The sequence below is a fragment of the Protobothrops mucrosquamatus genome, unplaced genomic scaffold, assembly GCF_001527695.2.
Source record: "Protobothrops mucrosquamatus isolate PMUCROS unplaced genomic scaffold, P.Mucros_1.0 scaffold3713, whole genome shotgun sequence".
Lineage (NCBI taxonomy): Eukaryota > Metazoa > Chordata > Lepidosauria > Squamata > Viperidae > Protobothrops > Protobothrops mucrosquamatus.
Window position 1 is genome coordinate 19979 of NW_015389667.1, and position 13337 is coordinate 33315.

The 13337-nt window shown below is 44.3% G+C and overlaps 1 protein-coding gene across 1 annotated transcript in view; it reads left to right on the top strand.

Moving 5' to 3' along the window:
- LOC107298101 (S phase cyclin A-associated protein in the endoplasmic reticulum) overlaps window positions 1-13337 on the top strand; it is a gene marked incomplete at its 5' end in the record, with an annotated part of 69458 nt that overhangs the window by 19577 nt on the left and 36544 nt on the right. The window contains one exon of the mRNA XM_015827463.1: window positions 4499-4610. Within this exon, the coding sequence (XP_015682949.1) occupies window positions 4499-4610 (112 nt within the window). The remainder of the gene's footprint in view (window positions 1-4498; window positions 4611-13337) is intronic.

The window sequence follows — 13337 nt, forward strand, 5'->3', positions numbered from 1 at the left end:
GGGTCATCACATGATGGAGCTAGTTTCATGACCCTTTTTGGGCCAGTTAAGCAAATCAGACATAGCGGTCATAAACTGAATCCTTTGTTCACTATGGGCCAGTTTTGCCCATAAAAATTTCCCCCACTGGTTTTCCTGGTCTTCCCCTTGTTATCCCTCCATCCTGCATCCATCAGACCTGTTTAATCTTCTTTGGCCCAGCTCTGAAGGTTTTGCTTACTTGTTTTGTTTTGTTTTGTTGATCTGATAAGCATCCTCTTCCTTTGCCTTTCTTTAAACTTTGGTGTAGAATTCCTTCTTCGATATTTAAAGCTCCCTCTTGTCCCTCAGCGGGCCTGTTTGGCCGCTGTCCTGGGTACACTCCTGATCTGAGTTTCTTGTTAAAAGGGAAGATGGTTTCCTATTTTAGTTTTTGGGGCGGAAAAGGTTTAGGATTTGCCTTTGGATGATTTTTTTTTAAAAAGGCAGAAAGAACGTGCAGCCCATTCCTTTGGGGAGAGACGTAATTAGAGAACCACCGTTGCCAGTAGGATAAGAAGCTAAATTGCCTTTATGGAACAAAACAAGAAAATAAACTTTGCATCTAGCTTTACCATTTCCAATGTACACAGTGATTGTAGTGCTGATTAAAGGCAATGTTGCAACCAATTGTAAATGTAAATACTCTTACACAGCTTGTTGTTGCCACTATAAATATTGACAAATCTAAAGGTGGGTGTAGCAAAAAGAGAGAGGCTTGCATACCCAGAAGTCATGAGCTGGTATAAAACTGCCCCTTTTAGATGTCAGAAGTAGTTTGTGCTGGGTGGTTTTGCCCATCTGACTAGAAATTTGCTTAAGAAGAATGGAACCAGGTCTTTAGCTGTCCTTCAATTGGTGCCCTCTTACCCCCAGAACAGGAATATGCCCCTCTCACTGGCAATTACCCACATCCAACTGAAGTATAATTCCTAGAGCATCCATAATCATGGAAGACAGGGTCATCTTCCACCCAACTCTTTTTTCTTCCTTCGGCTTGACTTCTTAGAGGTAGACTAGAACATCGTTGGAAGACTCTTTCAGATCTCATGGTGGAAGTGTCACTGGTGACCTCTTCCAGATCTGAAGGTGGAAAAGTCACTGGTGGCTTCTTCCAGATCTGAAGGTGGAAACGTCACTGGTGGCCTCTTCCAGGTCTGAAGATGGAAACGTCACTGGTGGCTTCTTTCAGTTCTGAAGGTGGAAATGTCACTGGTGGCCTCTTCCAGATCTGAAGGTGGAAACATCACTGGTGGCTTCTTTCAGTTCTGAAGGTGGAAACGTCACTGGTGGCCTCTTCCAGATCTGAAGGTGGAAACGTCACTGGTGACTTCTTCCAGATCTGAAGATGGAAACTTCACTGGTGACTTCTTCCAGATCCGAAGGTGGAAACTTCACTGGTGACTTCTTCCAGATCTGAAGGTGGAAGCATCTTCTTTGTATAACCTTTGGAGATTATGGCTTCTTCAGTGGTGCAGTTCCACTCTCAATTTCTTTTACAATTGGGCATCTACCTGCATTTCCAAATTATGGAAAGAAGTGGAAAACCTTATAGAACATCCTGGAAGTCTCATTTTGGTTTCAACCTTGGGGGGAAAAAAACCCTCTAAAATAAAAAAGATTTATTTTTTTTTAAAAAAAACAACAACTCCCTTGCCATCAATCAGATGGCAAGGTAGCGTATCCATCAAATAAATACACGAAAAATAAACTTCTCCCACATCCTGTAACTTGACAGAGGTTCTGAGTTCCCATCAATTGTCACCAAAGAAGAGACTGGAAGCAGGAAATAAGATTCGCTTCTCTGAGCCAACAAACAGCTCAGTCCAAAATTCACCTCAATCAGGGCCAAGAACTTAAGCAATATGGTCAGAAGTGAAGTAATCAAAAGGAAAGGTAATTTTATATTCTGTACCGAGCCAGGAAAAGGAGGAAGAAGACGGTTTTACGATGAGTCTTAAAAAGAAATGTATGGGAGGAAAATGTAAAAACACAGAATTCCATTTGACTTGATTAGAACTGGAAATACGTTTCTAAAGCCAGAACGTCCAGTTGTCTCTTGAAAACTAAACGATCTGCCTTACGAAATGCTTGCTAGTGACAGGAAGGTATGTGGTTTTTTTTTAAAAAAAAACAACCCTCAGTTTTTGAATAAAACCATTTTAGAAAATAAACATTGCTTCCAAGCCAGTTTGTAGTTGTTATGATAGGAGTTGTGGTCCTAAATGCATTAAAACCATTTCCCCCGTTCCGTAGATCTCTTGGGGTTACAATATCTTGAATTCCTAGTTAACGTGGAGGAAACTAGCAACTTTAAAAAAAGAAATGCAGCTTATTGCTGTTAACTTGCTCTCTTTGTTTTGGTACAGTTTCCTTCAGAGCAGCTACTATTTATTCTATATTATTTCTATTATTTTCTGGTGTGCTCTCACGTTTTTGAAATTGCCCCTTTGAAGTGGATGCATCGTTTGAAAAATGCTTTTTTTTGTTTTGCGAAATCAGTGCTAACCCATTCAATGACAAGTTATTATTTTATTTTTTTACTACGCCCAGCCATCCTACAAGCCAAGAAAAGAAGCAGCACGTTGCCTTTTACTAAAATAGAGTAACTCACCACACTGGCTTGTAAAACTCAGTTTTGCTCAAGGACCGAAAGCATTCCCTGGCCCCCAAATGCCATCGCACTAGGACTCTGGAGCATGCCTGTCTTGCGCAGAATTGAAACGAGTGGGATGTTGAAGTTCTTGCATGCGGTGATTAAAGGTTTTCATGGGATCTTCTGAGATTTGGGGGGTTCTCCCTCAAAGATTTCTTAGCTCCGTGGTGGCGAACCTATGGCACGCGTGCCACAGGTGGCACACAGAGCCCTCTCTGTGGGCATGCACACCGTCGCCCCAGTCCTAGGCCTTCAGCTGAGTTTTATAAAACCTTTTCGCTTTAGGTCTCCGCCGCTGTGTGCAAAAAAAAAGGTTCAATCAATTTCAACTTCTTGCAGGAAAAAAAAAGATCTCGCAAAGTTGGAATTGATTGATTGAACTTTTTAGTCCCACCCAGTCTGCCGTTACCACCGCAGCCACGCCCACCCAATGGGCCACACCCACCCAATGGGCCACGCCTACCCGGCACCCGGCGATACATAAGTGGGTTTTGGGTTGCAGTTTGGGCACTCGGTCTCTAAAAGGTTCGCCTTCACTGCCTTAGCTACTGCCCAGGACCCCTGGTTCTGCTCCAACTTGCAGTTTTATTTATGCATTGTTTAATTTATATAGCTGCCCAACTCACACATAATGTGATTCCAGGTAGCTTAAAAATTTTTTTTTAAAAATCCACCATATAATAAAAACCCATCAAAACCCACCACCACCACCCGTGGTAACAACAACACAATCAGATCAGCCACTTGGTCCATCCCCATTCATGTTCCCCAGGCCCACTGACAAAACCACCTTTTTAGGGCTAGGGAGATCCTCCATCATCCAGGTCAGGGCTGTCCCAAAGGAGCTTTTTCAGAAGGCGACTGGACTTTCTTTGTTTTTTCTTTGAAGACATTTTGCTTCTCCCCCAAGAAGCTTCTTCGGCTCTGACTGGATAGTGGGGAATGGAGCTAGTCAGAGCCGAAGAAGCTTCTTGGAGGAGAAGCAAAACGTCTTCAAAAAAAAAACACAAAGAAAGTCCAGTCGCCTCCTGAAAAAGCACCTTTGGGACATGTTTTTAGGGCCTTTGGGAAAAGCAACAGGGTGGAAGCCAATCCTACCTTGGAAGGAAAGGTGTTCCATAAAGAAGGGGCCACCACGGAGAAGGCCCTTTTTTTGTGACAAGTTTGGGGATTCCCAGCAGGAATTTTTCAATGCTTGAAAATAACTTATGGCAAGGATGATTCTCCCCACTCCCCCACCCCAGATTCTGTCGTTCCAGAATCCTTCCAGATTCTGTCTGGTAGTGGCTGATCTAATACCTGTCTGGCTTTTCTCTGTTTTGAGGGTTAATGTTAAAAGTGCTCAAGAATATTATAGGTCCCTGCAGAGAGTCAGTTGTGCCCATCCTCTCCCGTGCCCATTTATCTAGGACAGGGGTCGGCAACCTTGGCTCTTTTATGACTCGTGGACTTCAATTCCCAGAATTCCTGAGCCAGCATGGGGGAACTATGGACCCCTCATGACTCATGGACTTCAACTCCCAGAATTCCTGAGCCAGCATGGCTCAGCTTGGAAACCTCTCCCTTTCCCCTCAGCATGGCTGGCTCAGGAATTCTGGGAGTTGAAGTCCACGAGTCATAAAAGAGCCAAGGTTGCCTACCCCTGACCTAGGAGAAGTCCCACGGTGTGCCCAGGACATGATACTGATTGTCTCTTTCAATCATCGTGCATTGAAGATGGTCTCAACTGAAGTATTACTGGGATGTAACTTTCCCAGTTCTGAATGCTATTTCTTCCTCTTCCCCCCCTTTTTTTTCTCTCTTTTTCTTTCGGTAATACGAAAGGCTACAACGACTGGTGAAAGATTTGCAGAAGCAGCTTCAGATTCAAGATGGTACCAAAATCTCCGCTCTGGATAGGATTTTGGGAGAGATTTCCCGGATCCTGGAAAAAGAGGTAAGGTCACTTTTACTGCTCAGTGCCAAATTAGGTCATATCCTTTGATGCAGGTGTAATTCCTGATTCCTTCCGTATATACAATCTTGGCTCAAGATTGATAAATCCTTGGAGTTTCTTAGATCTTCATGGTGGCTTGGTTCAAGGCCATAAACCATAGTTTGCAAGCCACAGTGGCTGGATTTCCACTTTGCCATAAGCCACAAACAAGCCAACATTCAGGAGAAGCATAGTCAAATTCTGAATATTTGTTCTTTTGCTGAAGATATTTGAAATTGTGGGGTTAATTGAACGGAAAGGATTAAAAAGCTAAACTAGGCTGATGTGTCATTTTGTACTTCTTTCCCAATGTTGCTTTAAAATACTCTTGACTATAAATATAGGGGAAATGCTGTTTGTATCCAGTTAATGTTAATTAGATTAATGTGATAAAATTAATTTTTCCTTTAAATGCATTGCTCTTTTATTTCTTTCACAAATTTAACACGCTATAGCTGTTTCTGATGTTTTCATCATTAGATCAACACCTCAAACTCTTTAATGCCAGATAGGGAGATGAACGGTATTTTATTCCATTTCGCCCCCTAATCATTAAATTAATTGCCTTTCCAAAATCAGTACGTCAAGCTCTCAACAGCATTTGCTGAGTCTGACACCTAAATGCCAGAATTTTACATATTCAATATATTCTCTATCAGCCTTTCAATTTTATTGCCTGTATTTTCTGGTTTTTATTTTACATCTGAGAGAGAGCTCTTTATCTTTTTCTACAGTAAGGTGTTTTTTTTTTTATGAAATTGCATTAAAGCAAATTACTAGCAGGCTAAAACTGATGAACCAGTAAAAGGCTGGTTCTATCGCATGACATAAAATGTGCAGTACAATTATGTTTAAACGGAGATCTAATTTTTAAGACGGCCAGCACTTTTCACTAAAAACGTCCTTCTGAAATGGTCCTATAAGCAAGATCATTACCAGTCTGAAATCATCATTGGAATGAGGATTTTGCTTAATTAAAATCGCAGTCCAGGAGGCGCAGCCCTTCATCGCTTTCAAAATGATGGATTGAGGAGGAAGCTTTCCTATTCACTTTGGAAAGAGAAGGAACCGTCCTGGAGAACATATCCCCTACAACTTTTTCCCATCCAATTTTAATTTATTGCCCCTAAAGTCTTTGCGATCTTTCACAACACTGTTGTGAGAATCCTTAACACCTTAAAACAAAACCGCTGTCCTCTCACCACCACCACCACCCCGTTAAAACCAGCTTCACGTTGGTTGACCTGAACAGTTCCTCTGTCTATTGATTGAAAAATGAATTTTTAAAAAATTGGGTTTTGAGTATCAGGAGAATAAGATCAACTTTGTGCAGCTTATCAGCCACTTTTCCTGACATGTGTGTGCCATTACTGCAAGTAAACAGAATTTAAACAAGATAGATTTGAGCAGGAATTCCTCTGCCCTCCCTCTAATTACGGAGCCTCTCTAAAAAAAAAAAATATCCAGCCAGGCTGCTGCAGGATGTCGCACACAACTCTTCCTAAGTGAGTTCAAATCTGCCAAAGTTTATAAGCCGGTGGAAGTTAGGAGGCGAAATGCTTCCTGACCCGTGCCGCCGAGTGTAATGTGGTACAATATCAGATTCTGGCAAAGCCAGCCTCCGTTTGGGTTCATTGAAATGCGAATACCACCAAGCGGTGGAAGAAAAATAAATATGCTGCGGGCGGAACAATCTGGCTGAAAGATTCGGGTTAGGCGACATCCGTCCGAAGGTCCTCCTGCCCGGTTCCTCTCTGGGAAAGGAGGCCTTGGTGCAGCTCATGGGGAGATCTCTGGGGGAGAGAAACGGGATTGGAGTTGAATCAGGCAGGATTATGGGTGTCCTGGTCAAATTTACTTGGTAGCCCACCTGTGGCTTTCTACAGGAGGTTAAAGCCAACTTCTATGGAGGAGGGAGAGGAAGGAGGAGGAGGAGGAGAAGGGAGGAGGAAGAGCAGGAGGAGGAAAGAAGAAGAGGAAGAGGGGGGGGGAGGAAAGAAGAGGAAGAGGAGGAAAGAAGAGAAGGAAGTGGAAGGAGGAGGAGAAGAAGAGGAGGAGGAGGAAAGAAGAAGAGGAAGAGGGAGGAGGAGGAAAGAAGAAGAGGAAGAGCAGGAGGAGGAAAGAAGAAGAGGAAGAGGGAGGAGGAGGAAAGAAGAGGAAGAGCAGGAGGAGGAAAGAAGAAGAGGAAGAAAGAAGATGAAGAGGGAGGAGGAGGAGGAAAGAAGAGGAAGAGGAGGAAAGAAGAAGAGGAGAAGGAAGTGGAAGGAGGAGGAGAAGGAGAAGAAGGGGGAGGAGGAGGAAGAGCAGGAGGAGGAAAGAAGAGGAGGAGGAAGAAAGAAGAGGAAGAGCAGGAAAGAAGAAGAGGAGAAGGAAGTGGAAGGAGGAGGAGGAGAAGAAAGGAGGAGGAGGAGGAAAGAAGAGGAGGAAGTGGAAGGAGGAGGAGGAGGAAAGAAGAGAGGAGGAAAGAAGAAGAAAGAAGAGGAGGAAGAGGATAAGGAAGTGGAAGGAGGAGGAGCTCGTCCTCCTTCTTTCTTCTCCTTCTTCTCCCTCCTCCTCCTTTCTTTTCCTTCTCCTCCTTTCTTCTCTTCTTCCTTCACCTTCCCCCTCCTCCTCGTCCTCCTCCTTTCTTCTTCTCCTGGAAAGAAGAAGAGGAGAAGGAAGTGGAAGGAGGAGGAGGAAAGAAGAAGAAGAGGAAGAGGGAAGAGGAGGAAGTGGAAGGAGGAGGAGAAACAGCAGGAGGAGGAAAGAAGAAGAAAGAAGAGGAAGAGGAGGAAGTGGAAGGAGGAGGAGGAGCAGGAAGAGCAGGAGGAGGAAAGAAGAGAAAGAGGAGGAAAGAAAAGGAAGAGGAGGAAAGAAGAGAAGGAAGTGGAAGGGGGAGGAGGAGCAGGAGGAGGAAAGAAGAAGAGGAAAGAAGAGGAAGAGGAGGAAAGAAGAAGAGGAGAAGGAAGTGGAAGGAGGAGGAGGAGGAGGAGAAGAAGGGAGGAGGAAAGGAGAGGAGGAGGAAGAATTCCCCATCTTGATTTGAACAAACCGTCTTTCCCACGGAATCTCATGCAAGAAACTGGCTTTTAAACATATTGTTTTCCTTCTTCTGAATGTTCTCTTCATTTTTTTTTTTTATCATTAATGAAGTTTCTTTTCATTCTCCATAATCCTTGAAACATTTTTACGCCATCTGCCCAAAGTAGCCAGTGGAATAAAACGGTTTAAAGCGGATTAAATTATATCGCCGGTTAAAAACCTACCATTTGGTTTCAACCGGGAAGAGGGGCTTTTTTGTTTTTGTTTTTTGTTTGTTTGTTTTTTTTAAAAAAAGCAAACGAAACCCAAATTTTATGCCGCTTGCAACACTTCTGTAACTCAAAGGTTTATTGTGATAGAGCTGACCCTGTAATAGGACCATGGCTTTAGTATAAATAATTTCAATCGTATACAGAAGACAAACGGTTCTTTAGGCCTCGGGGTGGATTAGGATAAGCAAACATATGTACAATATTACAAATATCTGTTCTTAATTGGCCCCTGTAAGGCGAGGGTGTGTATATATTTTAACAGGAAAACACAGATTCTGGTTACTAGCATTGATATCCATCAGCTAATAGAAAAATAGATATGGATTTTCCCAGGGATTGCTATAAACATGAACTTTAAATGTTTCTTAAAACAAGCCTGTGGTTTAATCAAACCTGTATTTTCTCCCTTATCGCCGGTAGATATCTGTCTTTTAGTCGTACAGTTGGAAGTAGCATAGATTGTATTTCTGATTCTTTCTGTAATTACACCATTGCTAATTGTGTCGTAATACAGTAACCTAAACAAACGTTTATTGAATTTTCTTCGCAAATTCGCCGCAAGTCGTACTATTACAGGGAGACATTGGGTAGTGAATGCAGAGAGCAAAAAACATCAGTGAATAATCCTATTGACCTTCTTTTGAAAAAACAAAACAAAATTACAGCCTATTTTTTCCAGTCTAAATAGGCTGAATAAATTAACAACTTGGGACCAGGAAAAAAAAAAATCAATCGGGTTTTACATACAGTAAAAAAATAAAAACAAATCACAAGCTCAAAAGGAAAATTCTTATATCCAGTGACGAAAATAAATCTCACCAAAGTTTTAATCCGTTGCAATAAGTACATAAAAAATACTGGGAACAAAATATCTTTCCGAAAATAACCCCCTCCCCAGCCCATGAAACTCTTCCATCAATTGGATAACCTGCAGCTCCCTTGTGGCACAGCTCCCATCATGCCCCAGTTCTGACCAGAAAGATGGGCGGTGTAGTCCAACACATGGCTGGGTGGACTCTGAATTCTTTTTGTCAAGAGTTGTTTTTTACTCAGTGCCAAGAAGTCTGGATGAATGACTTCACTGAAGACCAAAATGAAGCGCGCTCTATAACCGCATCCTATAACTCTAGGTTTGATAGGATAACGTTTTTCTTTGTGTGTACTTGGCCGTAGAGCAGTGTTTCTCAACCTTGACAATTTTAAGGCATGTGGAATTCTGGGAGTTGAAGTCCACATGCCTTAAAATTGTCAAGGTTGCGAAACACCGCCGTAGAGAGACGTCCTTCAAAACCTTGGGAGGTCCCTGGGCTACGTTGACCTAACAGTCTTCTCCAGGCTAGTTCCTGTCTCACCAGTTTCATTCCTACCAGGTTGGGGGAAACTGGCGCTGGATTAAGATTCAGTGGGTCTTTAAACAGGGTGTTCTGGGAGCTGAAGTCCACCCATCTTGGGTAAACTTGGCTGAAGTTGAGAAACTAAGTAAACCAGAGAAGTTGCTTTCTTGGTTTGTATGATGCATGAAAGAGATGTCCGGTTTGCTTCTTCCAAATAGGAAGCCCAGAACAAGCTAGGTTTCTCTTTCATGGAAGCTTGGAATGTCTTCAGTTGTGTCTTAGCATGACTCTAGGTCTTTCTCCCCAAAAAAGACCCTTTCAGACTTCCATGGGGACGAAAGAAGTCTCCTCGTCCTCTTCCTCCTCCTTCTCTTCCTCTTCCTCCTCCTTCCCTACATCTTCTCTACTTCCTTTTCCTCCTTCTCTTCCGCCTCTTCCTCCTCCTCCTTATCCTTCCTCCTGCTCCTGTTCCTTTTCCTCTTCCTCCTCCTCCTTCCCTCCTTCCTCTCCTCCTTCCCTCCTTCTCCTCCTCCTCTTCTCCTTCCTCCTCCTGTTCCTTTTCCTCTTCCTCCTCCTTCTCCTCTTCCTCCTCCTTCCCTACATCTTCTCCTTCCCTCCTCCTCCTCTTGTCCTCCTTCTCTTCCTTCTCCTCCTCCTTCCCTCCTTCCTCTCCTTCCCTCCTTCTGCTCCTCCTCTTCTCCTTCCTCCTCCTGTTCCTTTTCCTCTTCCTCCTTCTTCCCTCCTTCTTCTCCTTCCCTCCTTCCTCTCCTCCTTCCCTCCTTCTTCTCTTCTCCTCCTTCTCTTCCTTCTCCTCCTCCTCTTCTCCTCTTCCTCCTCCTGCTCCTCCTGTTCCTTTTCCTCTTCCTCCTCCTCCTCCCCTACTTCTCCCCCCCTCCTCCTCCTCCATCCTTTTCCCTAAGCATTTGTCTGCCACCCCTGAAGTATCATTATTTCTGTCTGTCCTAATCAATAGGGCCCGGGGAGATTGATTTCCGCAGCTGCCATGCTGTTTCTGACACAGAGCATCCATAGTCATTTCCAGAAGCCGGCTGTAATTCTCTTGTTAAATCGTGAGTCGAGAAATCCGTAGACACGGCTTGCTTGTCAGGAGGGGGGGAGGCGAGGCGGTGAGAAGGATCTTGATAGTGTCACTTCTCCTGACGGAGAGGAGGAGAGGGAGACTGTTAATTGAATTTCCCCCGGGAGCATAAAAAAAAAAGAGAAATAAACCGAGACCCCCAACGCTACAACAAAGCCGGGAGGGGGGGGAGCTGTCATTGCAGAAAAGCTGCTTACATTGATTTAACTTTGCTAATGGTCGGGGGGGGGGGGTTGTTAGACAAGGCATTGCCCCTGGGGAAAAGTGGATCTCTCTCACATACTCAAAACCTGTCCCTCTTAGCCTTTTCTTAAAATGGAAAGAACACAATCGGTACAAGCCCAGGAGTGCTTGCTTAAAATGTTTGAGTGAGTGAGAGAGCCAGTTTGGTGGTGAAGGAACCGGGAGACGGTGAATTCTAGTGCCGCCACCGTAGCCGTGAAAGCCAACTGGGTGACTCTGAGCCAGTCCCTCCGTCTCAGCCCAACTCAGCTCAGAGAAACCAGGCTATTTCTGCTCCCTGGTCCATTTTCCTGCAGTGCGTTCGTGAGTTTGTTGAATTCCCATATTCCCCCCATGGTAAAAGCTGTGAAGCCGCTCGGTTTGTCTTGCTTTGCAAGATTTTATTTGCTCGTTCATCCCATTTTTATCGTCGCCCAAGTCAACCCGATGACTCCGACATTCTCCCCAGAGTTTGGGCAGGATGCACGCAGCTAAAAGATCTACATTTCTGTACACATGTTACCCAAAGCATGTGCTTCACATGAATGCTCCAACACTGGACGTTTTTAAGAAGAGACCGGACAGCCATTTGTCTGAACCTGGTATAGGGTTTTCCTGCCTGAGCAGGGGGTTGGACTAGATGACCTCCAGGGTCCCTTCCAACTCGATCACAATTGTTATCGTGATATACTTCCGGTCCAGAGCCATGGAAGCAAAATGTGGTGAAGTGCTAAAACAACTATCTGGGTAATTCTTCTTAATTTAAAAATAAGTGTAGTGCATGTGTAATTGCAGATTAATAGTAAGACCTCTTAAGATTTACAGGTTATAGTAAATATGTCCAAAAAGTAGAAAAAGTCGCTTGACATATCCCTTCCTAGCCCAAACTTTCTTCCAAAAGATAGAGAAAACGCTTCCTTTATTGGCTTGACTTCAGAAAAAAAAAGGGGGGAGGGAAAAATACCCTTGAAATTCCCACTTCTTCGGCTGTTATTTTAATCCCCACTCAGTGACCAAACTCCGTGGCCTGCTCTGCCAATTTTTGCAAGCATTGCAAACGGCTCCCCGAGTCTCTTCCCTCCTTGACCGCTAACCCTGGGGAATTTTTACACATCAAGCAACGATTTTGGGGTTCCATTTCATTTCTCTTCCAAAAAAAAAAAAAGACCCCGGTCCTGAGGTCAGGTATTTACATTTCAGCCCAGTGTTTGTCGTAACTTTGGAATAGGGGGCCGGGGGGGGGGGGCGACTGCCAGCAGGCAGACAGTGTTTATCGCAGCACAGAGACAGTCGGGAATGTCGGCTGGGTGGGTTGCAGAGTCCGGCTCAGCTATTTACATTAGAATCTGCACATTGTCAGATCTTCAGCGAGGGGCTTTCGGCCGGTCCGTTGGTCGGTCCCTGGCCTGGGTTTTAATTTTGCAGAGCAGCTCGGTTTCCACCATTGCAATCTAAAGCTTGAATCAGAATTCAGAATAATGGGGGGGAAAGAGTTGGAAGGGACCTTGGAGGTCTTCTAGTCCAACCCCCCCCCTGCTCAAGCAGGAGACCATTTCATACAGAATAATGGGGAAGAAGAGTTGGAAGGGACCTTGGAGGTCTTCTAGTCCACCACCCCCCTGCTCAAGCAGGAGACCATTTCATACAGAATAACAGGGGAAAAAAGAGTTGGAAGGGACCTTGGAGGTCTTCTAGTCCAGCCCTCCCACTCAAGCAGGAGACCATTTCATACAGAATAACAGAACAACAAACAGGATAACAGAGTTGGAAGGGACCTTAGAGGTCTTCTAGTCCAACCCCCTGCTCAAGTAGGAGACCCTATACCATTCCAGACAAATGGCCGTCCAGTCTCTTCTTAAAAACCTCCAGTGATGGAGCACCCACAACTTCAGGAGGCAAGGAGTTCCGCTGGTTAATGGTTGTAACTGCCAGGAAATTTCTCCTTAGTTTTGGGTTCTTAATTTAAGAGACTTTGGGGATGGGGATCTTAACAGAGCTTAACGCAGAGGCGGCCTCTGTGGGTCTCCTCATCCTGGCTTAGGAAACAGAGTCGCTGCTCTTCCTGCTGCTGATAATGCAAGGGGTCCTCAACGTACGGCCACAACTGAGCCCCAAATTTCCCTTGCAAAGCGAGACATTTGGTTAAGGGAGTTTTTTCCCCTTTCTTGCCACAGTGGCTAAGTGGATCATGGCAATTGTGAAGTAAGTCACAATTGTTAAGTGAAAGTGGCTTCTTCGTTGACTTTGCTTGTCAGAAGGTCGCAAAAGGAGATCACGTGACACCTCAGCCCCCGGGATGCTGCGACCGTCGTAAATACGAATCGATTGCCAAGCGTCTGAATTTTGATCACCTGAACGTGGGGTCGTGCTGCCATGGTCACAAGCGTGAAAAACGGTCATAACTCAACATTTTTCAGTGCCGTTGTAACTTTGAACGGTCACTAAATGAACTGTTGTACGTTGAGGATTACTTTTAATAACTCTGAACCAGTCAGGCCGAGCAATTACAAAAACTTGTTTTCCTGCAAAAATATTTTCAGCTCCCTCCTGCCAAAGTCCAGCTTGTCTCTCGGGGTTGGCCAGGTTGAAGGAGAAGAATCAAAATTTTGCTCCATTGTTTTTTTCTTTTCTTTTTTGTTTTTTAAGCTTGCCTAGTTATCCTTTGGGGAAGGAGGGGGGGAAAAGACTGAATATCCATCAGTCTCCTTGCTTATTTTAAGCATCAAGTTAGACTTTTTTT